Source organism: Xiphophorus couchianus, chromosome 23 (assembly GCF_001444195.1).
Source record: "Xiphophorus couchianus chromosome 23, X_couchianus-1.0, whole genome shotgun sequence".
Classification (NCBI taxonomy): Eukaryota; Metazoa; Chordata; class Actinopteri; order Cyprinodontiformes; family Poeciliidae; genus Xiphophorus; species Xiphophorus couchianus.
The window spans coordinates 13,119,828-13,146,612 of record NC_040250.1 but is presented as its reverse complement, the minus strand read 5'-3'; the positions used below and the strand labels follow the sequence as shown (position 1 = coordinate 13,146,612).

Genomic DNA, 26,785 nt, shown 5'->3' with positions numbered 1-26,785 from the left:
CTGTGGAAAAGTCTTGAGGCACACATTTCTTTATAGAATTATATTCTTTAAGTAACCAGTTTGTCTCATACTCATCTTAGTTCTTCCGATTTTTGGACGATCTTTTAAAGAGGTTGGCACAAAAACAACACTGAGCTCTGTCAAAAGAAAAACTATGCCTAATGTGCAGCATGGTGGTGGCAGTATCATTATCTGGGTTTAATTTTTTTAAAAGATGGATCTGGTTGTTTTATCACATTGAATGAAATTATGAACAGTTCCTAATGCATGTCAGTTTTTATTAAAACCTTCAAACTGTATGTCTATTAGAAAATGGAAAAAGGGGGATTTTATCACTGCTTAACATTTTTTTGCATGTTGGTACTTTAATGATTTATCTGATGATGCTTTAGGTCTTTGAGGTTGAAAGGTCTCCATACCATCACCCTAATCTTTACCTCCCTTCACACATTCTCTATCAGATTCAGTTCAAGACTCTGGATGCGCCGCACCAAAACCTTAAATTAGTCAGAAAGAAACATTCCCATAAAATAAAAAGACTCATTTAAAGCTGGGAATCCCAGCCTGAGGTCTTTCTGCATGGAGTTTGAACGTGTTGGTTCTCTGCAGGTAATCCGGTTCCTCCCGCAGTTCGTTGGTCTCTTTACAATCCTCCTAGGTGTGTGTGCCTGATTGCTTGTCTTATGTTTTTTGTTGCCCTGTGTTGCACTGCCAACCTTTCCAGAGTTTAACCTCGCTCTTACAGACCAGCCTTAGACTCCAGGCGACCCTGCACAGAGAAGCGACAACAAATGGAAGGATGGATAGACCTAAATCTATCAAGAATATGAATAATTTTGGCCTTATCTTAAAATAAACTAGAAGCAGTTTGAATTTTTTTTTACACAATGTTGAACATATGTTATTTCACCACATCATTAATTTATAGTAAAATGCTTACAAGGTCTAAGCAAGCAGCAGGAGAACAAATGTTGACTAGTTCTGCTGCACAGAGACAATATGAACACAGGAGAAAAAAAAAATAGTTCTGTTAGATTAATATTGGACATTGTTCCCACGGTGGCACAAGTAAACCGACTCAGATGCATATTAAGGATAATAAAACTCAAATCTGAGGCCTCACATGAATCTGAGTAAATAAATAGTGAGGGCTTGCACACGTTTGTACTTCTGACTCAGCAGCACAGACGAGAGGAGGCGCAGCAACAATATTATGTCTCACAACACTGCGTCACAGCGCATACGCACTTTCTCTCAGTGTCCAACTCCCAGGGTGGCAGCATAATGAAAAGCATCTGTTTACCTTTCATTACGGTCCAACGAGAGATTAAAAAACTAAAGAAACAAAGGAACAGAGGAGGTGGAAGCAGGAAGAGAACCAGAGCTCATATGAAAAATAAGACATTTCCTTTAATAACATCTGTAACATCATGGTTGTATTCTGGTATAATTCTGGATATATTCGAGGACGCAGAGTACACTTTTAATGAGGACAATGAACCAATTAACTTACAAGTTAATACAACATAAACCTGCATCATTTTCTACAAAGACATCATAAAAGGGCACAAATGGTGTAGCAGCAAAGAAAGAGTGTTGCTTTCTTGTCTCTACATAGGCTACAGCAGTACAAAGTATTTGCAGAGTAGAGATTTGTTGTAATGGACAGCTAAAATGAAGTTACAGATATGTCTCTAAAGTATCCACTATGTCATACACAGTATGGATATGACAGGTTATAGGATGTTACAGAGTTCAGTAGGGGGTAACTAGAGTTTATTCAGACACTGGAAGCTGGAGAGAGTTACCTTAACAGTACACAGCACACTGATGTTGGACGTTCACACAGGAGAAGGACATCTAAGAGATACAAACATGTCCACACTGTATATCTGCATGAAGAGGCAGGACAGATAAATACAGATGATTGCAGAATAAAAGTTTCCTGACAAACTGATCAGATTTCATGCATTAAAACAGAACGCTTGGTGAAAATGTGCATGACACACAATATACAAAGTGCAAAAGTATTAATACACCTTGAACGCTTTGATATTTTGTGAAGCAATGCATTGCAGCTCCAAGCTAAAATGTGTTGGATTGAGATTTTATGTGACAGTCCAACACAAAGTCCTACATAATTGTAAAGTGAAAGGTAAATGATACACATCACCTACTAAGAGATGGCAGTCTATCTAAACACACAGGGGCAGCAAGGAGAGGATTACAACTCCTGGCAAAAAAATCCCCAGAAAGCACAGCCAGAAATAAAATGGGATGGGTTAGATAAAAATAGATTTGTGTTAGGATGGCCCAGTCAAAGTCTAGACATATCCATTTGAGACTCTGTGGCAAAATTTGAAAATAAACAAATTCAGACCAAAGGAGACAAGCAGCTGAGACTGCTGTTGTATACTTTCCCTTCCACTTTGTAATTATGTGCTAGTTAGTGTTTTGTATCTGTCAATGAAAAAAAGTATATATACAAATAAACTATATTGAAGCTTGTGTGGTTATTGTGGCCAAAGGTGAAAAAGTCTAAAGGTTGTAAATACTTTTGTACATCACAAGTGAATGTGTGATTTCGTTTCTGTTGGTCCTCAAAATAGATTTTATTTCTTGTTTTATCATGAATTGATCTTACAATATGTGCTCTGCAATCTCCATCACAAGTACAATCTGTACTGCGGTCCAAATACTCACAGGTTTCCCTCTAACATTTGTTTGCTTATTTAAATATTCCCTAATCTTAAAACACAAAGTGTTAAATGCTTATGCAAATTATTAATGTCCAAACAGGAAAGACTGCAAGTGATATCACAAAAAAAAACTCCCTTCCCAAGAGTTAGACAAGAGGATTGATACCATAATCCATGTATATTCTATGTATATGTGTTTTGGTTCATGAACTGGGTGGTTGGGTTTAGCATTAAGATAAAGAAACAGGGCTAAACTAGCCTGGCTCTACCCAAAAGTAACCTAATCTGCCTAACTGAGACCTTTAACCTCTTCCACCTCGGAGGTCCGAGCACCAGGACCATCTGTTAAAATTGAGGGAAAAAAAGTCAGGTTGATGAGGCTGCAGCTAATAAGAGGAAAATATATGCAGAGTTTCTTTTGCAGAAAGAGCTTAAAAGGAGGCTTAAGCTTTTAAGCTTTCTCAGACTCATCATTATGAGGTCGTTATTTACGCTGATGAAGCAGAAGTAGAAAAATCCCACTCTGGCCTGGTGATGGGAACAAGGAGAGTTTTCTGAACTGTTTCAAGTGTCTCTTCGCCACGGACCCCAAGGTTAGTCACTATGGCCTAAGGCTCAGTAGGTCATATCGACAATTATTTAGGGACTTTTCAGGTGAAAATTTAAAAATAACGAACTCGAGGGTTTAAAGCTCATTTTAAGTGATCCTGTATCTAAAACGTGAAGAGTCTCTGATAGTAGTTATTTCCTCGTGTTTATCAGTTTTATTCTAAGAGAAAAAAAGACTTGTATCAACCATCCCGTAACTTTCCCCTAAGTGATCCTAAATACAGATGCATCTCAGCAAATAAGAAAATCCAGTACTTCATTTATTTCTGTAGTTCAATAAAAAAGAGCAAAATTCAAATATTACATGAATTCACAGGAGTGATTTCAAATATTTTGTTCTTGTTAATTTTGATGGTTATGGCTTACTGCTAATAAAAACCCAAATTTTTGTTTCAGAGAATATCAAAATATCACATAAGGCCAAAAAAAAGTTTTTATGGGATATTATGTTATGAATTGCTGACTTGAGAGGCATATGCTGACATGCTCCACAAAAACGATACGTCTCAAAAGGCAATTGCAAAATATGTTGGTGATTAACAGAGCTGCGTCCAAACATATCAATGGAAAGTTTAGTGAAAGGAAGAAACGTAGTTGGAGTGAGTGTACAAACAGCATCATAAATAAAGCATCATTACACAAGTTGACCTTATAAGTGTTGTTTCTAGATGTTTTTGTAAGTGTAACAAATGAAGGGTATGTTTGAAGTGAATGCAGTAGGTGTTCCTTCCATACATATATTAAATCAAGCTTGTGTTTGTATATGAAACAAACAACTTTTCAGACTCTGCTTTCTTTGTCAAGTGAGACTCAAGCTATATGTGTAAAGTTACAAGGATGCCTCCGAAATGAAAGAACAGGCCCATTCTGACAGGCTCTGATCCGGCGATATGACAAAATAATGGAAAGTTGAGTGGAAGGACAAAGTTTGGTAGATAAAAGTGCACAAGCGATAGGGATAGTGTATTTTATTTGAATATGAAGGTCCCAACGTTTGTGGGAAGAGTGGAGCGGCACAAAATCCTTGTTGCTTGATGTCCAGAGTGAAGTTTGTACAGCAGATGACATGGTGGACCAACACCATGTCATCTGCTGGTGTTGGTCCACTCTATATTATCAAGTCTAAGTCAAAGCAACCAATCAGCGGGAAGTTTTAGAAAACTTCATGCTCTAAAACCAACCAAGTACTGAGTCCACATACTGTACAGTCCATAAAGTTAGGATTTACTGAGAGAAAAACACTGACACCCTCCATAAGAAGGGTAAGTCGCAAAAGATAATTGTAAGATAAGCTGCCAGTTAACAGAGCTGTATTCCATGATGGAAAGCTTAGTGAAAGGAAAAAATGTGTTTGGATACTGCACTCTGAGCTATCAGCTTTTTCAGCAATGACATTTTGTGGGTTTATAGAGAACTAGTAATGGAGTTCTCTATTAAATATCCTTTTTCAATACATTAAGCCATAATCACCCGCAATTATCACTATTAACAGGAAAAAATATTTTAATTTTATCACTCTTTGTGCAATAAATCTATATAATACATATTTTTCCATTCTTGAGTTGAATTACTGAAATAAATCACCTTTTAAAATACATTCTAATTCACTGGGATGCACCTGTAAAGCCACAATTGGACAGTGAAAATATTGAGGTTAAACAAAGCACTGGGAAAACTTCCCCTCTGTCCTCAGAGGACCAGTTCAGCCTCTTCCTTTAAAACAATAATAATCCGTCTCTTCACCAGAGACTCTCCTTATTGCCAAATGCATCATTAACTCATTCAACGCAGAGGAAGTAACAATAATGCTCTAATACGCTGTCATTGCTATGCCATATATACATTATATATTTAATAGAGAGGTAGTGATTGAAGCATTGATTGACAGCAATAAACACTGAACAATGAGCATGGAAATAAAAAAACATAATCTCATCTGAGGAGAGTATAAATACAAAGCTTATCACAGCAGCCACCGAAACAAAGTTCTGCTGCTTCAGTGCCGACACATAAATAATTCACACTGTGGATGGTAGCTTGTTTCTGGGTGACCATTCTTCAATCAGCGGGACTGTATGAACACTGAGCCATGAATCACGGCGTTTTCAAGCTATTGTTGAGCAGTTTTCTAACCCCAAGTCCTAATACGTCACGGCTAAAATGTTCTCAGTCAAATTTGGCACAGCAGACAAACTCTGAATGGGAGTTGAAGGGGAAAAAACGGACTTTAAACTCTCTGACCTGCCACTTCTTCAGCTCCACACACCAACTGACTGACAAGCTGCTTGAAAAGTAATTCTTTGTTCCCCAACTCTGCAGCCGAGCAGTCATAAAGTAACACTGAGTAAAACCGTGAGATTCAGCCTGAATATAAACAAGTTATGCTCTGGGTGAGAAACACTCCCTGCATCCGGGCTCTAACATGCAACAACAATAGCTATGTTTTCCTTTCACTGCACCGGGGACAGCTATTTGCTTGGTTTCTGTGTGCTGCACACAACACCACCCCACTGATTGTTTGAATTACACTTTGTAAATCTATAGAGTCTCCCATTTGTGACTCGTGTGAGCCCTCTCTGTTTAAATTCAATACATTTGGGCATCGAATCAGCAGGCCACCCAGCGTGAGTCGTTATGCAGGCGGATTAAAGATGAACACAAGCAAAACAAAGACACTTCCCGCAATATATACTCTCCATTACCTCTGCAATCAACCTGGGACAATTATAATAAAATATAAAAGAGTGGCATGTTATAAAATACTCTATATATGCTTACTTTGCAGTAAAATTGCAGAGAAACTGACATATATTTGCACAAATGGCTTATGGCTACTAGCATTCATTTCACATTGCATGTATGTGTGCAGATATGGATGCATGTGTGCCGCAGCAGCATCAATGTCTGCATTTAGCCTGACGTCTGTGTTCCTGGTATTATAAGTGTGAATGTTTGTGTGAGTGAAGCGGTGGAGAGCCGCCAGGCCTCATTATTGTCATTCTCCTCACTGCCGAAAAGAGAGGCAAAGAGAGGCAAAGCGGCTCCTTTCAATTGAGGAGCTGAAGAGAGATGAACACAAAGGGCTCAAAATTAAACAAATGCCGGAAAGAGGCTTGGAGAGCCAGCCCGTGGTCATACGCTTTGAGTGAGAGTGAACGGTTGCAGGGATAACCCATCTGTGTCTTTCAGTGAGCAGACCACACAGATACCACCCGTCCCAACATTCATCCTCTCTATTAGGTCCAGAGACACCGGGGTGCCAGCTCATGAACATGCCCCATATCCTTCTGGTGCGTCTCAAAGTACATATGTCCACCGATAACACGCTGCTGCTTCTCAAATCCTCTTGATTTAAACCTGTGTGCAGTTTTCCTTCCACCGAAACATCAACATGAAGGACACTTTGGCCCAGCCAGTCTGGTCTCTTGTGCAGTTAAATTGCAATCCAGTCTCCAACAAAAAACACGACTTAGCACAGAGAGTCCTAGTGCCTTCATCCTTCACTCAAGTGACACAAAATGTGCACAAACACACACACACACACACCCTTACACGAAGCTCTGCCACAGAAGTGACGAGGTGGAAAATATGCTTGCACACATACAGATCTACAGCACATTTAGGGTGTAATGATACACGAGTACAGGTTCTAGTGTGTGCTTCTACTAATACATCCTTCTGGTTGATACTGGACGCCCGACCATCTGCACTGTCCATTGCACAGATGCTCAGAGCAGGTGATGGAGCTAAAGATATTTGGTGGGATATGAAGCAAGTGGCTGGACGGATCAAGTCCTTGTCGCTTCACACCTGAAACAACAAACAACAGAAAGGAAGGTGTTAGCATTAAAGGTGTTTTGATTGATCCTGGACAATGGAAATTCACTTAACAAGCTTATTAAATATCTCCATTTGGGATTAAAGGAAGACTCTAGATGATTGCATTTACAGTGCCTTGCAAATCTATTCAAACCCTTTGAATCTTTTCATGTTGCAACTTTGCATTTTCTGTGACAGACTGAAACAAAGTAGTAAATATTTGTACAATGAAAGGAAACTGATGAAGGGTTTTCATACATTTTTGCACATAAAAATAAGCAATATTTTATTGTCCAAGCAATTCCAAAACTAGGACAACTATGGAAGTTCAGAAAAACAACAAGCAGGAGAAAGAGAGCATTAGTCAGAAAGCAGCTAAAGGCCCATGGAAATGCTAGAGTAGCTGCACAGACCCACAGTTATCAGTTATTAGTCATAAACGTCACACATCTGGCCTTTCTAGAAGTGTAGAAAGAAGAAAGCAGTTGTTTAAAAGGCAGCATCAGGACGTCCTGTTTCCAGTTAAACACGAGTCAGGAGGGGAATTTAACAAACATGAAGAAGAACGGCTCTGGTTAGACGAGACCCAATTTAAAACTTATGTCCCACCTGTAAACTGGTACGTAAATCAAAAACTATAAGAATCAGTCTTTCACTTCTTTTAATGTTTACATTCAATGTTTTCTGCTCTTTGGTGGATTTGGTGAAGCACTTTGCTCACTTCAGTTGCTTTAAATGTACTGTATAAATAACATAATACCCCATTGAATATATATATATCCAGAGAAACTATAGAAGGACTTAGACCACATGTGCCAAACTCCAGCCCTTGAGGGCCTTTCAGATGTGTCTCTGCTTCAGAAAGCCTGAATCCAATAACTAGACCTTTAGCAGGAAACTAAAACTGTGCTGAGGAGGTATTTCATCCATTTGGTTCAGGTGTGTTGGACCAGGGACACATTTAAAAGTTGCAGGACTCTCAAAGACTGAAGTTTCACATTCCTGGTTTATTTTAAAACATATTCATGTGTTACATGAGCACAGTCAAAGTCCAGATCTAAGTTCTACTTGATAACTGCTGTCCAGTCTGACTAAACTTGAATATTATTGCAAGGAAGAGTGGACAATATTTCAGTCTGTAGATGTCACACCTTTCTGACTTTATTGTAAATACATTTGGAAACCATGGATCATTTCCCTTCAACTTTCCTATTAATCACTCTATTAATGTATCTCTGATCCTGTATAACCATATGAGTATTTTTGCTGTCCAGATTTGTGCCATTCATATGAACTGACTTGCAATGACGAGAGTTGAGAGTCTGGCCTTTTCGACTGCAGTTCTTGGCTTTGAGGGTGCATCTGCACTGACACAACGTTTCATCCAGGGCCCACTTCCTTCCTCTGCATGGGCGGCACCGAGGTGTCGGGGACGGAGGCAGAGAGGAGCTTAGGGTGGTGGGACGAAGAGATGGAGGAGGTGGGGGCATGGAAGGAAGAATCACAGGAGCATGGGTTCTGGAAAAAGCAGAAATAATACACTAGACTCATAGACAGTTGTTTTTTTTGTCATGCAGCTTTCTAAATTTCAGCCTAATCAGAGTATTGTTTCCATTGCTGGATTGACTTAGAATTAGAATTAATTTTAATTAATCAAAAGTAGCACATTGGTGGTGTGAATAATTGTATTTTAAATCAAAAATAATGAATGCCTACCTGATGGAGAGCTCCTTCATCTGAGAACTGTACATGCGGCACCGAGGCTTCAGTGAGGAGGAAGGAGGAGGTAGAGCGGTGGGAGGAGGAGGTGGAGGAGGAGAAAAGGTGGAGGGAGGAATCAGAGGAGCATGGGTTCTGGATGAAAAAGAGATGCAAAAACCACAATGGTTAGACTCATAGTTAATAGAAATAAAGAGGAATCCCAGAGTGCTACAGTAATCCTAAGCAATAACCAACATTTGCATACAATATGTACTGTATATAACATGTACATAAGCATGTAGTTGATAAAATACAATACAGCACTAGTCAATATTATCCATGAAATGTAATGTAATGTGACACATTTTGCTATGTTAAAATCTGGTACAGTGTGATAAAAATGATGGAGTATATGATGTGAATATGTATGATTATTATGTTATTTTATACACAACATGAAATGCTGCTACACATTACGATACAGTTTGTTATGATAAAATTTAAGAATATGAGAAGATGTGATATGATCAATGAGATGTCATAAATTATGAATTTATTATGAGCTGTGATTTAAAGCAAAATATGATACAAAACAGTATAAGATACAACATAAAAATATGATCAATGACATGGGAGGAGGGCTGCACAGTGGCGCAGTTGGTAGCACTGTTGCCTTGCAGCAAGAAGGTCCTGGGTTCGATTCCCGGCCGGGGTCTTTCTGCATGGAGTTTGCATGTTCTCCCTGTGTATGCGTGGGTTCTCTCCGGGTACTCCGGCTTCCTCCCACAGTCCAAAAACATGACTGTTAGGTTAATTGGTCTATCTAAATTCTCCCTAGGTGTGTGTGTGTGTGTGAATGGTTGTTTGTCCTGTATGTCTTTGTGTTGCCCTGCGACAGACTGGCGACCTGTCCAGGGCGTACCCCGCCTCCCGCCTGGAACGTAGCTGGAGATGGGCACCAGCAACCCTCCCGACCCCATTAGGGACAAGGGTGAACAGACAATGGATGGATGGATGGATGGACATGGGAGGAGGGATACTGTATAATAAAATGTAAACATTTGCAGCATTATAATGAGTTATATGATGAAATACAGTAGATTAGATAATGACGTATTATTTCATAACAGGACAGGAAGACAACTCTTTCCCCTGTGGATCAGCAGCCATAGGGGAAAAGAGAATAGCTAAACCTTTAAAAAATAAACATAGATTTCACAGTTTTGTCCGTTCACTCTTGTTACCTTTCCTGGCATTTGGACAAAAACTGTACTTCCAACTGATGTCAGATTTGTATGACAAGCTGACCACTTTATTTTACCATCACAGTTCAATCTTTGACAAGAATAAATTGACTCCATTTAAGAATCGTAAATGAACACAGACTGGACTGCAGAGCTTGCTGGCCAGGAACAAAAATGTGTGACAAATCTGTAAAGTAATTACTGGGATATTTTAGTCTAGATAATAGTGATGCACTTTCTAAAAATGAAACGCAGGGCTTGTTTGAACATGCACAATGTCTGTCTGAGACAAACCCCCACAATGTAGTGAGTGGGAGATGTGTGACTAATGTGAGATAATGTTTCTTTAGAGGCTGACAAACTAGCTCCTCTGTCTGTCCGTCTGTCTCTCTGTTTGTTACCATGGCTATGATCACCTTGTTGCCTTTCTGTTCTTATGGTTCCACCTCTAGATGCCCTGATCTTTGTCGCTCTCCAAAGTCTAAGTCTGAGAAAGTTGCCTGCGTCAGTCGGTCCATTAACTGGAGCTGGTTCTGCCTCAGTCGTCCCCGGGAGGCCGGCGGCTTTAATGAACTTACTTAATGAGGCAGAGAGGACCCATCTTTGTTCGCATCCCGGTGACCACGCCTGCCGCTGGCATGGACAGAAGAAGTGGCATTTGGGAGCAGATTACACAGATTTCACCCCTGCCAAAGTGTGAATAAAGCCTTTGCTGAGTGATGGATGGGTGCTGGGGGACATCACACCCAAACGGAGCCACCTCTGGCCCCAAGGGTCCGGAAATGACTGACAATAAAGTGAAGGGGAAGCAGATGAAAAACACTACAAAGGAAAGGAGCGCTAAATCTTTTACCCTTCAGGAGTTAATAGTGATTATATTCCCAAACTGTATTGGGAATTATATAACAGTATGTCTCACAGCTCCAGACAGGACATATTGGCCAACTACTGGCTAAATACTGAGTTGATAACCGTGACTAAGGAGTTTATCCGTGGATTATGGCGATGTGTGCGTGTGTGTGTGTGTGTGTGAGTGAGACCTTGACTGTTGCTGTGGCTGTAAAACAAATTGTCCTTCAGTAAAAGCGTAGCCCAGATAACCCAGTTTTCTCTAATCGAAACGCTCTCACTAAGCCTGAGAGCATCCAGAAAATCCAGAAAAAAACAGGGTTAAGCTTCAAACTGAGCTAAAATGTGTAAAGAGTGCAAAGAATGCTGAACGTACACAGATCTGATGGATCCGGTTTTCCTCTGCCTGGACTTCCTCCCCTCTTTTTTCCTCTCTTTTCCTGCTGGCTTCAAATGGAGCCTGAGAACAGACAACATGCACTTTGTTAAGACTTTACATCTAATGATAAAAAACTGATCATTAGTTATTAAAAAAATTGCTAAAACAATAAGTTTGAGGTTTATAGAAACTTCCTTGTTAGAATACAATGAGAATTCCCACCAGATTGGGAAAAATAAAATAACAAATGACAAAAATAAAGGCTTTTCTCCAGCCTTATTTAGTTGTAAAAATAATTTTTTGCATCATCATAATTTATTATGCCATAAAACAACTGACCAGAAAAATCCACAAGTTAAAGGAAAGAATTGTGGCATTTCTTTCTCTTGGGCCCCAATAATCAGCTGGTTTTGGTCAGGTTGATTTTTAGACAAATATTGGGAAAAAGTTTTAATATTAACAGTAATGAGATGTGACTGTGGCAAAGCACAAGTGGGCATCATTTTCTGCAGGATATTTAAATCTAAGATTTTGAACCAAGGGAACGTTGTAACTCGACACACAAATAAAAACAGAAGTTCTCTAATGTGCTGCAAGAACACCTGGGATTTAACATTATTATCCCCCTCATTCTATGCTCTCATCAAACACAAACGACTTGTTGACTGTTTTTACAAGCTGTGCTACTGCTAGACGCTGTGCTAGTTAAAGTTAAGCCTCGGTAATGCTGGTTGTAAAGCTGCTTCTACGTAGCGCTGTTTACTGGTGACCTACCAAGATGGCGCTTTCCCATTTTGGCCATCTTCTTAAATTCTGGCTTGTCAGCACAACCTCTGGGTCTTAACTCGTGTTTCTGTCTTTCCTTGTTAACCTTTATCCAGACATGAGGACAGTGTTAACCAGCTTTGATCTGACATTATAAACAGCCCCTCCTGCTACTGTTGTTGTTTTTGGAGCTCTAATTTACTATTATGGATGCGTGACTGTGTCTGGGACAGAGCACATGGAAGGGGAGATAAAATCATCACTATGGTGACAACAGGATGCGGGCCGTCCCAGAGGGAGACGGGACGTTTAAAGAGAGTCAGACAGATGCTAACTCCCTAATGAACACTCACTATCACTCAAAAACATATTTTAAATAAGCACAAAAGTGTTTGCACACAGCCAAAAACAAAGTATTTCGTAGCTCAGACACTACGTTATGCTGCTGATCTGTAATTAAAACATTAAATATGGCCAGGATGAATGCACACACATAGGTTGGAATCCCTTATCTATGTCCACGCCCAAACAGGAAGCAGGAGGACATAAACATTATGGATGCAATTATGTGACTTTGAGGCTGGACCTGGCAGTGTGAGGCGCACAAACAAACAGACCCAGCAGAAATTTTCCTTTTGCAGAGTTCACAGGAAGAGCATGATTTACCATCTCTGAGTTTATTTACAGCAAATAGAGTTTAATGAGTAATAAAATTATCTGAAATCAACTCCTGAATACCTCAAAACCTCAGATGAGTTAACAATAAACAGGAAGTTGCATGATAATAAAACATAATGGTGAAGCAGTCCTGTCAGAACCCATTTATGTAACGATTGCATCCCTGCACTAAATCCACCTTGCAACAAACATTGGGTATTAAAGCCACTTTACAGCTGGCTGCTGAAAGGCTCCCTGGGGAGGATTTCCACCTCTGGTAGTGTTGCAAATTTATTAGAGGCCAATGAACACAGAAATGATGCGATACAAGCTGTTGGCCTACAGGTCTGCACCTGTGGACCAGCTTTACTAATCCGCAGGTACAAGCAGAAAACTATAGCAAAAAAAGGTTGGTATTTCCTTTATGACTTTGAAGCTTTTACCAAACTGAAAGTAAAAATTACCAGATTAAAAAAAAAAAAGGTCTGCATATTGAAACTAAGGTACAAACTTTTACAACGTATAAGAGTGACGTCAACACCAACAAGATGTAAGAGTTAAAGTTACAGCCAAGTGCAGCTAAAAAACTGTAGATGATTAATTCATCATCAGCAGTTGGGGCCAAATGTTTGGGCGGGTTTGCTGCTCTGGAGCACAAAACATCAGCAAGAACCTTCAAGAAGTTGCTTTTGAGGCTCATCAATGTGAGAAGAGTCTAGTAGCAGCCAATCTGTGCAGAAGAGAACATCCCAGAAAATCCAACCCAGGGTCAGACCATTAAACATTCAAAGAAATTGCTAAAAAAAAATCCCAAAAATCAACAATGTAAGTCCAGCAGGACTAAGTTAAAATGTTAGATGTTAAAGTCCATGAGTATGGCTTGTTTATAACAATTTCCAGGAGAAACTCTTTCCAGATCATTTAGATCTTCACAGCTGGATGAACCACCACTTCTGGATCTGTTTTCTTTATGTGGATCAGATGTTGAGTCATGTTGCACACGGCCATGTTTGGAAAAGCAAACACAACAAACCAACATGTCTAACACGATGGACATGATCTCTGGCTGCAGGACATGGGCACCTTGTAGTCACTGAGATAATCATGAACTCCTCAGCATGCCAAAGTAATTTCAAATGCGACTCTTTCCATCCAACAATCTTGGGTCAAATCGGGTGAATGATCCAAGACACGACAGCAAATCTTCAACAGAACAGCATAAATAGAAAGCAGCCAAGCTGTTGCAATGGCCCAGTCAAAGTCCAGAGGAGGTGGAACCTTAAGTGAGCTCTGCATGAGCGAATGTGCACAAACCGTAATGAACTGAAGCAATTTCATAAAGAAGACTGGGACAAAACCTCTTCAAAATAGTTGTGAAAACAACAAGAGAGCATTCATAACCCTTGTTTAAAGGGAATTTTACACAGCTAGTGATCCTTTAAAAATTAAGAGCTTGATTTACTTAAAGTATTTGTTTAAAGGTTTGTTACTTTTTAAAGTAACAAACCTTACGCTCACGCGTCTTTCAAGAAACAGTTGAGTGATACTGATCACAGGTAAATTTGTGCTTTTCTTTATAAATTTACCAGTTTTTCTCAGACAGACATTAATATTATTTTGAAAAAAAAAAAACTAGCCATGTGCTGAAAAATTGGAACAAGCAGCTGACAAGTTAAATTTCTTTTGAGCTCAAACTGTTGTACATGATAAGTGAAATAGACAACACAAACACCAGGTTTCCTCATCCTTTCACAGATTTTATGATTCGTCATCTGTAAAATTAGTAAGGTTTTCTCTTTATAAGATCGTAACATATCATTAAATATAAAATGAGACCAGAGCGGTGTTACCTGGTAGTGGGTGTTGGCTGGAACTGTTCCTTTAACCTGTGGGCAGACATAGAAAGGAGAGCAGTGGGGTCAGTGAACAGCAGGTACTCCATGAATCTCCAGACAGATGACTGTTTTTATTACCTGCACTCGCACTGGCTGTGCTCTACAAAGGGCAGCTCGATGAGCTCGTGTTTCATGAAGGACGTTCTCATCAGCTGCACACAGAGTCGAGAAGAAAAATCATTTCACACTTATCATCTAACCAAAACACAGAGAGGTGTGTGTGTGTGTGTACCTCCATGGTGAGGGTGTGTGTTAGCGAAGGCACACACTCCAAGGCCTCATCGGCGCAGCAGCCACCACATCGCTTCACAGACACACAGGACGGGACGAAGAGGTGATGGATCTCCCCCGGCAACTCCCGCCAAACCTCCACCAGAGTGTCGCGAGGCTCGCAGCCGCTGCGGGAATACACCTCCAACCACCGTCGCACTGACAGACACACAAAACATGTTCCCGGTTATGATTTCACACCTTCAACTCCCTGCATGGAGATTCTCTGATGGATATTTTTGGGCATACCTTCCCGACCTTCCCTGGATCTGGGGGAGTCTGCCGGCCGCCAGTGAGCGAGCTGGAGAGACAGTAAAGATGGTGAACGTGAAGCTCAAATGTTTGCTTTGACTACCGGTAAGTTATAATTAAAGTTGAGCTCAAACTTCATGCTCTTGTATGAAGCCATAGTTTGGTATTAAATTCAAGTTTTTTAGAGGTAAATTAAATGAAATCCCTCTGCAAACCTCTGCATGTGGAGGAAGATATGCAATGAGCAACATTTTGCAGGAGTTTTAGGGTAGAAAGCAAAGCATTAACTTACTTATGAAATGCTGATAATATTTTAAAAACCTCTCATTACTTAATATTCCGAAACACAGAAAACACAATATATGTGACGTCTGAAATAAGAGTAAAAATCTAAAACAAACAATTCTCTGGTTATTCTTGCATTTAAAAAATAGTAAGTTAGTAATCCTAATTGACCTGAAACAAGACAAAGTTAGTCTGATTTAAAAACAGACAGTGAGAAAAGTGGTTTTATTTTTTAGAATCTATAGGAATATCTATACTAAATGCTGGGGATATTGTAATATGTACATTTTATGTATGTGAACACTGTACTTATGATCTTCAAAACAGAAAAGAGTGAATAAAATTAATAAATGTGTGTTAAACATCTCACATTTTACTCCTAAAACACATAAAAGACAAAACTACATTGAAGACAAAAAGATAAAGCAAAACATTAAACACAAAGATAACAAAAATAAAAGAAATTTCAACATAAAATTTTGTTCTGAAAGTCTATGTTGCATATTAAATATTAACATCACATATTCAGCTTTTACTGTGCATAAAGGGCTAAATTAAAAAATACACAAATGGTTAAAAATACATATGCATGGAGACATTATACATTGTCTGCTGTGTATATCAGCTTTATCCTGGCAGGATTGCAGGGGGATTTGGGAGCGGTCCGCGCTGGACAGGTTGCTAGTCCATTACAGGGACACACAGAACAAATGACTTTGAACACTCAGTCAGGGGTACACACATTTAAGAGAGACCAGTTAGAGACTGGAGAGAGAACCCACAGATGCACAGGGAGAACATACAACCTGCATGCAGAACGACCCCAGGCCAGGATTCAAACCCAGAATCTTCTAATTTCAAGGTGACTATGCTACCAATTGTGCCATTGTGTAATCTGAAGTGCATAAAAGATCAAATAAAAAAAAAAGAGTTACTTTTTTATCAATTAAATGAAGGTTTTTAAAAATTCCCAAATAATACAACAGTTAATTAAACCATAATTTTGGAGCCTCAGTGTTTTTCTTTCTGTATCAGATTTAAAACCACGGCATGTCATTTGATGTTACTAATCCACTAATCCATATTTATTTCTGGAGTAAAGCATTAAATAGCTGCAGCCGTCCTAGTTTTATCGTCTCCAACCTCCGCTTTGACATTGTTGCGAAACCTGGCTGGAGCAAATCCAAAGATCAAAGTGTCTCTTGTTAATGAACACCACAATATTTCACACCTGGGATCAAAACATGACAGGCTCAATAAATCCTGGTTCATAGATAAGAGGAACAAATAATAATAAAAAGACCTGGAAACCTCTGAACTTTGATACTGAGAGTAACAGCAGGTGCAACAGCTAATTTAAACATCAAGGTACATTTTTGGCAGCACATTATACAACACACTTTCTGCACAGATGAGGTCTGCTGGTTTACTTGAAGTGAAAATGGCTGTGACCATGATCAAATTTCTGCTTCGTGATGTTGTAGAAGAGCAGGCTGCTCCATATTTGAACCTGTTGCACCTGCTACCTTTGCCCTCAAGCCCACAGCTGGATAAAAAAACACAAACTTCTACAAAGGTGCACAGAGGAAATGTCAATAGGTGAATTATGCAAGATAAATTCAATTTGTCTCACTGTGACTGGTCTGCTGTGCATGCTATATATTATTTTGCTGTGTCAAATAGTGTTCTAATTTCCCACAGATGTCTAAACAACTTAAAGATGCAAACATCCTTTCTACATATTCTTGATCTTACTCAACACTTTTATTGTCAAGGGTGAAAATAAAATACTATTGTACCAAAAAGGACACAATTCTTTTTGATGCAGAAGTATGTTGTAAGTTATGGAGGACTGGGTTGGTTGATCTATTTCGTGTTGAAATAAATGTAGTCTTAATTTAAAACGATGACTTCAGAATATCAGAAAACAGAACCAAAATCAGTAAGTTATTGAAGTTCACAACTTACTGATGCACCATCATGCTGGCAGAGATAATTTTTGTTTAAACTGTGCTGAGAAGTGCTTTTTTGGTATTACCAAAGGAATAAAAATAACTTCAGATAGTAAGACCAGCTAAAAAAAAGTTGTTACTTAATGAAGCTTCTACCAGAGTGAAATGAACCAGAAGTTTTTAAATGGCAGCCATAACCAAAGCCGATAAGATTTGTTTATACATTTAAAATCCACAATTCAGTTTTCCCGAATTTCTCCTTACATCCATTGTTGCACATATGAAGCCAAAGCAAACTAAAGGCACAAGAAAAGACAAAATAAGAAAATCTTTTCCCAATTTGCATTATGGGTGTATTAAAAATGTTTTCAGATGTTTTTCCTAAGAGCAGAGTGATTTCTGTTAATTTTCTTTAATTATGTTCCACATTGTTAATGATATTCTGTTTGTCCACAGCCATATGACTGATGAGCTTGATGAATGAACAGCTTGTCCACTCAGGGCTTCATAGATTGGTGACCTTTTATAACATGATGTGACAGACTTGTTACCAATTAAGCTAATTAGTTGTGAGATGTTCTCTTAGCTCCAGCCTTGTTGGCAGGACACATCCTGGCACAGTTCCTGTCGTTTGCTTTCAAAAATCACAGCTTACTTTCAAATATGTTGTTGACCTCAAATTTAAGAGTATACGTCCATTGTTTAAGTTCGAATTCATCGTGTCTTGTTACAGATCTTGTTTGAAGGCAACATTGAGTCCAAAACACATTTATAAAGGTCACATGTTGTTTTTATACACAGTATGCATATTATTTTATTGCTCGACAGTGAGCAATTATTTGGACAGTGAAAAATCCTACAATTTCTCCAGACTAGTAAACACATCATAAATAAACAGCCAATTTGCTCTTTGCAAGCTGTAGAAAAAAACATCTATATTATTATGTTGAGCTTTTAACCTTCTTTAAAATCTTTCAGCCAAACAGAGGGCAGCCTATGAAATACACAGAGAGGAAATACACTTATAATGCTAATTATTTTCAAAGTTTTAATTATACTATTTCATAAAATAGTAAAATGTGATCTTGCTGTAAAGCTGCATCAAAGCATCTATTCAAATACTCACAGATACAAATCTTCAGCTCCTTGTGTGAATAATTAATGTTGGCTCACAGCAGGATAGCTTACTTTGTTCAGAAAATGAATGAATAATTTATGAAAAATCATAGGTCTAACAGTAAATCTTTTTTGCACAAATATTTCCAGTGACACAACTGATGTTTATTTTATGCAGAGCTATTGTGGATAGAATAAAAATAAATCATTTTGTCTTAAATGAAGCAGGTTTGTGTATTTGTTTGAAATACAAATTGAAATTGTTAAAATATTAGGAAGCAGTAATTTGTCTTATAAAAGATGTATACCGTATACAGCTGAGTTTTATTTCCACAGGTATCTTTATCTAATGACCTGGATAATATCACCTTTATTAGGCTGGTGAAAAAAAGAAACGACATCTTGGAGCAGATGTTTTATAACTCTCTTCTTATATGATTTGGCTGATTTCTTTTCATTTTTCATGATGTCACGAAAGGAAGCAGCATGTTTGAGGTGCTGACTTAAAATACATCCACAGACTTGTCTTTCTTTATCTCAGGTGTTGTGAATTAACCAATCAGAAGCTTGCAAAACCGTGACATCACCGTCAGGGCTTTGTATAAAAGGGCAGTATGATTTGTTTTCCAGGCACATAGTGCCATTTTATAGCACAATCAAGTAACTACATTAATTTAAGTTGTCATAAAATGCAATATATATCAAGTATAAATTACAATAAAGTTTACTTTGTAATTTAATGCTTTGAACTGGACCTATGTCGCTTTTAAAAGTCCTGCTCTTTCTGAAGCTCCACTTTCAGGAAGTCATTACAACATCACTCCTCTATTAAACCTTTAACAAAGTTTTTACCAGTGTTTCACTGAGAAATAGCTCATATAATGAGCACCACCCAGAAAACCACCCAGATGATTTTCACAGCTGAATGGCCGCCACTGGAGATTAAATGATTTCTCAAACACGAATGAAAGAATCAAGGCAGCACTCCATGTATGTTTTTGACTAGGAAATAACATTATAACATGATGTAAAGCTCAAAACAGCCGATATTACATGATACTGGCCCTTGAAAGACAAAATAGCTCCAATTTATTTCTCTTTGATTTTTCTGGTATCTAACAACAGAAAAGGTTTAGTCTAATCTAAAGTCCAGATAGAAAAATAAAACGGCTGACCTGGAGAAAAATGTGAATGATCCATTTCCACCATCAGATTCTACTATCACAGCATGTCACAACATTTCACATGCTATTTTTAAAGAGTGTTATGCCCAGCAGTGTTATCTGAGTGTTAAAGTGATACCCAATATATTTACTTTCACTAGTGGAGCATTACAACTTTCACACATTAAAATTTATTAGAAATTTGGCTTTGGGTATGTTTCAAATGTAATGAGAACTATGGAAAAAGGTTTAAAGAGAAATAAGTTTTCAATATTTCACATGTTTTCCTTGTACTGATTTCTTGAAATTCTGAGTTTAAATGATCTGCAATATTCTGCATGACAATATAATTTATGCAATATAATTGATGCAGCATTTTTACAACTATAAACAACTTAAATACATTTTCTTCCTGTGGAAGCAGCAAGAGTGAAAATAGACTTTACAGCTCAGAGTTAGTCTCTGTGTGCATGAAGACCAAGGCCACTTGTAAGGGAATGTAGACTTTGTCCAGTTGCCCCAGTTGTCCAGTTGAGAGTGGAGCACCTCCCTCAAAGTGCTCCACCCCCTGTTAACGCTCTCTCACACACATGTTTGACTCTTATTGATTCAACAGCAGTAAGTTAAGCTGCAACTGAGGCCATTTTGTGGCCGGTCTGAGCTAAACTATGTTTCTTCTCTATCTTTGAGACAAAGTCTCAGATTAACTCCTTTGGCAGCCATATCTGCCTTTCCCTCTCATACACACACACACTCACACACACACGCACCCATTAAATATGAGTGCCAGCCCAGAGCCATCTGCACTGGCAGCGCTATCTGTCAACAGTCTAACCAGTCTAACTCCCAGCCATTCCCTGGGCCCACTGTACAGATGGGGCTGTGTGTGTGTTGAAAGGAGGAGACGAGACACCAGCGAGGCTCATTGCCACGACAGAAGAAGGATGACCCCCTTTTACAAATAAGCTGACGGGGAGGCAGACGGCACAAAAGCAGAACGTCTCGGGGTGTGAAGGTGAAGAGGCTTTCTGGTGTTTCATGTAGTGTCTGGGATGATGAATGACTATAAGCTCCAGTATTATAGCGACAGGGTGCTGCTGCACTGCCTGTCCCTGATTCCAGCCTCCTGACATTAAAGCAGAATGTGCAAATTTGTCCTGCCGAATAAGCCCATAAATCACACCAAGGACCATGTTAGTACAGTCGATATGTGTTTATTATGAGCTATAACCTTCTGTCTAAATCATAGAAGTAAAAAAGACAACAATAGTACTTTTATGTGTAATGTGTGCTAAATTTAAAAACAGATTAACAAATAAAATAACTTAATCCTTTGTTTCTGGAAGTATTTTTAATGAACTGTTTAAATTGATATCTTAACAGACTTCTTTTTTTAACTTTCATAGGACTCACTAAAGCTGCTACTTGTTGTTTTTCAGACTATAAGAGGGTTTTGGTGGGGTTCTGGCAAAGCTCATCCACAACTTTTAGAGCCAGACACAGACTTAGCTGTTCACTGTGTTCCTATGAAACACTAAACAGATAGTGTAATCTTTCCATCTAACGCCCAAATGAAGACAAAACATACATTTAAATTTTACATGTAAACCTTGTTTTTTTATTGTAATGCTTAACAATTACTTATAGGTGTGAATGAGTTTTTTTCTGCGCCACAATGTTTAAAAAGGTAAAACATTAAATTTTTCACATTTTATGAAAAAGGATCGAAGAACAACACCAACAAGTGCCAGAGAGGGGATTTTCCATAACCTGGCAACTTATTAACTGTCCTTATGATTGGTTCAAACCTGATCCAGCAAGAACTGGAAGGCTGAAGTTTTTACAGCAACATATAGTGTCACAAGTTATTACACCAACTGCAGTCAGATGTCACTAAATCATTAAACATACTTGGTAAACAAACAGCATTATGAAGATCATGTAACACAGCACATGGGTGACAGATGAGATCGTGGAGAAGTTTAAAGCAGGCTCAGGTTATGGAGGAATATCCCAAACTTTGAACAACTCAATCCATAATTTGAAAACAATATATCAGGAATATGTAGCATCAGTGGGTGTAATACCACAAACGCTGATGTGAAGTTACAAAACTGTTAAAATAATATATCCAAGAGAGTTCAAACATTGCATGGCACCAGCCTGTATCTCACTGTTGTTGATATCCACATCTCACACATCTCACACTGCCCAAGATCCTCAAGGCGACAGTGTTGGAAGCGTCAATGCTAAAGAAAAGATTATTTTATTCTAAGTGATATAATGGCAGCATGTATACTATTTCACAATTGCATGACTTTTTATTGGTCTTCCCTGGAGAATGGAAGACTTTGAAAGATGTGGCTGTCAGCCTAGTTGATCAGAACAAGGAGTATAAATCAGAGAAGCATCCAAGGAGACCAAGATAAACTCTGAAGGAGCTGCAGATATCCATTGCTCAGGCAGATGAATCTATCTACAGGATACCTATTAGTCAGGCACTCCACAAATCTGCGCTCTATGGAAGACAGACAAGAAGGGAACCATGTAATGTTCTGCTTAAAGTTCACCACAAGCCATCTAGGGGACATAGTAAACATGTTGACAAAGATTCTCTGGTCAGATGAAACCAAAATTTTACTTTATAGCCTAGTCTGGATTATTGAAATTCTTTATATATCCCTAAATGCTGCAGCTTTTAGGTAGTACAAAGGAGCATGAGTCTATAACTCCAGTCTTAAAATCTGTTCATTGGCTTTCTGTTTGTCTTCGTACTGATTTTAAAATTTTACTGCTCACTTTTAAAGTTTTAAATGGATGAGACCCATCTGGTCTTCTTAACATCCACACACCTTTGAGAGAACTCTGGTCAACCAGCCAGTTTCACCTTGATGTTTCAGGGTCAAAGCTAAAATGTAAAGATGATTGAGCGTTCGTCGCTCACCTCTACCTGTCCATACTGCTAAGACTCCACAATCATTAAATGTCTGCTAAAAACTCATCTCTTTTCTCCGGCCTTTGACAGATTATGTATGAGGTTTTTAATAGTTAGTTGCTTAGTTTTAAAATATTAACTCTGTGTTTTGTTAACTTTTCTCACTGTTTTAATTCTATCGGATCTGACTGTGAAGCTCTTTGGTCAGCTGATATACTTGCTCCAGTCCTCGTGGGCTGAAGTACTGCCAGTTTTAGATGTGTCTCTGCTCCAACACAGCTGATTCGAATGGTCCAACTACCTTCTCAGAGTGTCATTAAGTTCTGCAGAGGTCTGTTAATTAACTATCATTTGAGTCAGGTGTGTTGAACCAGGGAAAGAACTAAAACATGCATGTCACTGGCCTTGAGAACACCGCTGTATTAAAAAAAAATCACAGGTACTAATGAGTGGTTTTAATCAGTACTTTTTTATGTGTTCAAATGGTCCAGTCAAAGTCCACACCTAACTGAGAATCTGTGCCAATACTTTGTCCTTCAGTCTGGATGAGTTGGGAATTATTTTACAAAGAATAACAGGAAAAGTATTATAGTCCCTCTAAAATACCTGCAGATGTAATTTTAAAAAAAGATGTGTTTTAGGCCACACTTTAAAGATTTTTATTTTTAAAACATTTTAACCCCTTATATAGCAATATGCCTCAAACCAACACACCATCAGATGTCTTATTTACACCCCTAATGCCGGTTGATGCATATTGAACACATACTAATTATATTTAAGAGCATGTTGTCGCCATATAGTGGCCAGAGTGAATTCTGCCAATCTTGGCTCATTTGTATGCTAAATAACTAAATTTACACCTATAGCGTGTGTTTTATACAAATTAATAACCCCACTTAATTTATAGCCTGATAGCAAAAACACAATTAATTTTTATATATACTTATATGTATTTTTTAACCACCTCACATATGCACTACTTCCTGTTGGTCTCATAAAATCCTAATAAAATGCACTGATGTCTGCGACCAAGTCCAAGAGCTTTGAGCACCTTGTTAAGACTGACGTATAATGAGACTCACATAGCGTCTCTGGGCATAAATGACTGCTGATTAACTCCCCTACAACATCCTGAAGGTCTGTGTTTGTCAGTCACATGACCTGAGATGACAGGTGTCATTGACCTAGGGGATAACTTCTACTAAAGCAACAAAGAAAACCTTAGCCCCGCAAAATGAGGCTCCATGTATAATTATCACCCCGCACTTGCACTAACCCCAGGGGTCAGATGAAACATATAAAACATACCTTGGCATGGAAGGTCGGTATTCTGGTGAGCAGCAGGAACTGAAACATTCCTAAAATAACTTGAAGCATAATCCCCATCGTGCAGGAGTCAAAAGGCGCACCTTAAGAAGTATTTTTGGTCCAATCCAAAATAAAGAAGAAGAAAGAAAGACTGAGTAGGTGGCTTGTGTTGGTTTTCTTCGCCGGTTACAGACGCAGATGTCCCGCTTTCATTCTCCAGTCTCCCTTCCTTGAAAGCGCTCCCAGGGTGGCATCATCAATGCTGGAATATCAACTTTGCTTTCTTGCATTTGGGCTTAAATTAGAGCAGAAACATACCCAGGATCAGTTTCCAGACTAAAGTAAGTTCAGCACAGACGGAGTGTGCCTCTCTGTGTGTGTTTTTAATGTATAACCTTGGGAGCACAGCAGCAGATTCGGGCCTTTGTCTTGGAAAAATGAATGAACTTTAAATTAAAGCCCGTTTCTTTAATCAGTCCCGTTTGGCTCTGATCCCTTGAAGCCAGTGATGATGTGGGGGGTTCCAGCCGGCGTGGCGTGACGGAAGGATTATACAGATTCCCGCTGAAACGTGGAGCGATCAGAAAATCCTGGCGTGTCTATAAGGAACACACACACACAAAAAACTGCATCATCCAGGAATAGGACGTTTTATCCGGTGAAGATCCGCCGTGCTGAGGAACAGCGCTGCATATTCCTCTCCTCTTACTCGGTCACGCTTTCACTACACATTCGCTCCAAATTAAAATGTGACGTCTCCTCTCCAGGCGCATCTCTCCGCTGTTTTCTTTCTTTAAAATTACCTCCTTATAAATAACCCCTATAATCCCGAACCTCCTCTGACATGGAAGTGCATCTGCGGCTGAGGCAGCGCATCAGCAGCAGGGCAGTCCGCACACACAGAGACACAGACGGAGCCAGAAAGAGCCGCGGAAAGGTGCAGCACTCTACATTTGTTATTGTGATCGCTTTCCTCGCTTCCTTTGCCCTTGAGACGCACGCAGCGTAATCATTGCGCCGCCAACTTTCTTCCGAACGGGACAGGCGCACTGGATACAGGTGCAGCGTCTCTATTGGTCCCAGAGTGAGGGATCAGGGGGCCTCCGGGGGCCCCCACTATGCAAGAAGGGGAGCGTGGCCGTGCTTGCCTCTGAGGACACGGGGGTCATGCCTCTGGAGGATTCCTTTAAAATTCAGTTAGCCTGAGGGGCTATAAACCAGCACATGTTGAGCCTCATATAGTCAGATTTAGGGGAATTGTATATTGAGAAAGCTGAAAAACGAACTCAAGAGATTTATACTCTGATAATTGTACGTTATCATCAGCTTTTTTTGACTAAATAAAATATCATAAATTAAAATACTGACTTTTTAAATATATTTCTTCCAATCAGCACAAGTTCAAGATCATGTAGGGAACCTAGGATGATTTTTTTTAGGGGTGACACACTTTCAGTTAAACCAGGGGTGTCAAACTCCAATCCTCAAGGGCCGCTGTCCTGCAACATTTAGATGTGCCTCTGCTGCACCACACCTGAATAGAATAATTAGGTCATTAAGACTCTGGAGAACTGATCTACACAAGGAGGAGGTAATTAAACCATTTCATTCCAGTGTTTTGTACCTGTGGCACATCTAAAAACTGCAGGACATTGGCCCTTGAGGACTGGAGTTTGACACCTATGAGTTAAACCCACAAAAACATATCACTTCAAATTGACCATCACATCGCTTCACTTTAGTGAAGTAGGAAATAAGTTTGTTTCTCTGATTTCCACTTCCATTTGTTGTGCTTTTTGTTTACGTTTTGTATTCTTTTAAATGTAATATTCACACATAGGAATACACAAAATAACAGCATTAACATGCATGGAATCGGTGAATAAGTAAATCTGGGCCGATATTAGTAACTGATGTAATTTATATCTTGTTGCTGTTTGTGTTCAGGGGGTTGGCCATGTCGGGTTTGTTTGGGGATGTGACACTGATGCAACGCAGGACAGTGGGATGTTTACCTGAAGAGGGAAGCAATGTTAGTGGTGTGGTTATTTTCTCATGGTATCGAAAGGGAATGGAAATGCATATTAGTAAATGTCTGGTTTCGCTCATAGTAGTAATAATAATGTTCATACTGCCCAAAAGTTCTGCATTGGTGCGTCCTTTTCCATAAAAATCTGAATTTAAAAGCACAATGGGACAGTTACATCACAACAATAAACGTTTTCCAGTTTTGCTTGGATACATTTATATGGCTCTACTTGTAACTTAAAGGATAAAACATGAGTTTGATTAATCACAACATTAATCTTGGTCCATTTTTTAAATATTGTAGTAGATTAAAGTCATAATTTAGCTTTTTTAAAAGTTGGTCCATTCCTCAAGTTTTAGCTGCTGCAAAATATGCAAATAAGACTGTATGAGGGTTAATGGTGGATGTGGGGAATTTTAAAAGGAGGGCCACAGCCCCCCTTCGCCCTGCACTGACGGCGCTACTGTTTAATAAACAGGCTCATTTAACAAATGTAATTACACACCCATTAGTAGCCCTGTTTGAATGGTGTGGTTGTTCCACAGGATAGAGATAAATACAACACAATCATTAAATAGTTTATTTTTAACATTTTTGCTAGAGCTATTCGTTTCTCGTTTATGTATTTTTCTTATGGATCAATCTGAGTTGTTAGCTACAATTTGTTATAAAGTAGCTGTGTAATGACATTTAAGGCTCTACTACTAATTGGTCTCTTTTGTGCCCCATTAATGTAGTCACTATGAATACATTGCCAAGGAGTAATTATGATTGTAGAATCACTCATTTTAATAATAAAAAATCTTTACTTTTGTAAGCATTAATGCGATTCTGGATTGATGGAAAATGTAACTT

The 26,785-nt window shown here is 38.9% G+C and overlaps 1 protein-coding gene across 1 annotated transcript; it reads right to left on the bottom strand.

Annotated features, from left to right (window-relative positions):
• Window positions 1-1,385: 1,385 nt before the first annotated feature.
• Window positions 1,386-25,363, bottom strand: vegfba (vascular endothelial growth factor Ba). Its single transcript, XM_028009332.1, has 10 exons — window positions 24,297-25,363; window positions 23,902-24,196; window positions 15,137-15,188; window positions 14,850-15,046; window positions 14,696-14,769; window positions 14,573-14,608; window positions 11,298-11,381; window positions 8,844-8,981; window positions 8,427-8,645; window positions 1,386-7,118 (listed from the first exon to the last, which is right to left on the bottom strand). Exons 2-10 carry the CDS (start codon window positions 23,977-23,979, stop codon window positions 7,097-7,099), a joined length of 900 nt encoding a protein of 299 aa, XP_027865133.1. The 5' UTR covers window positions 23,980-24,196; window positions 24,297-25,363; the 3' UTR covers window positions 1,386-7,096.
• Between the last annotated feature and the right edge of the window lie 1,422 nt (window positions 25,364-26,785).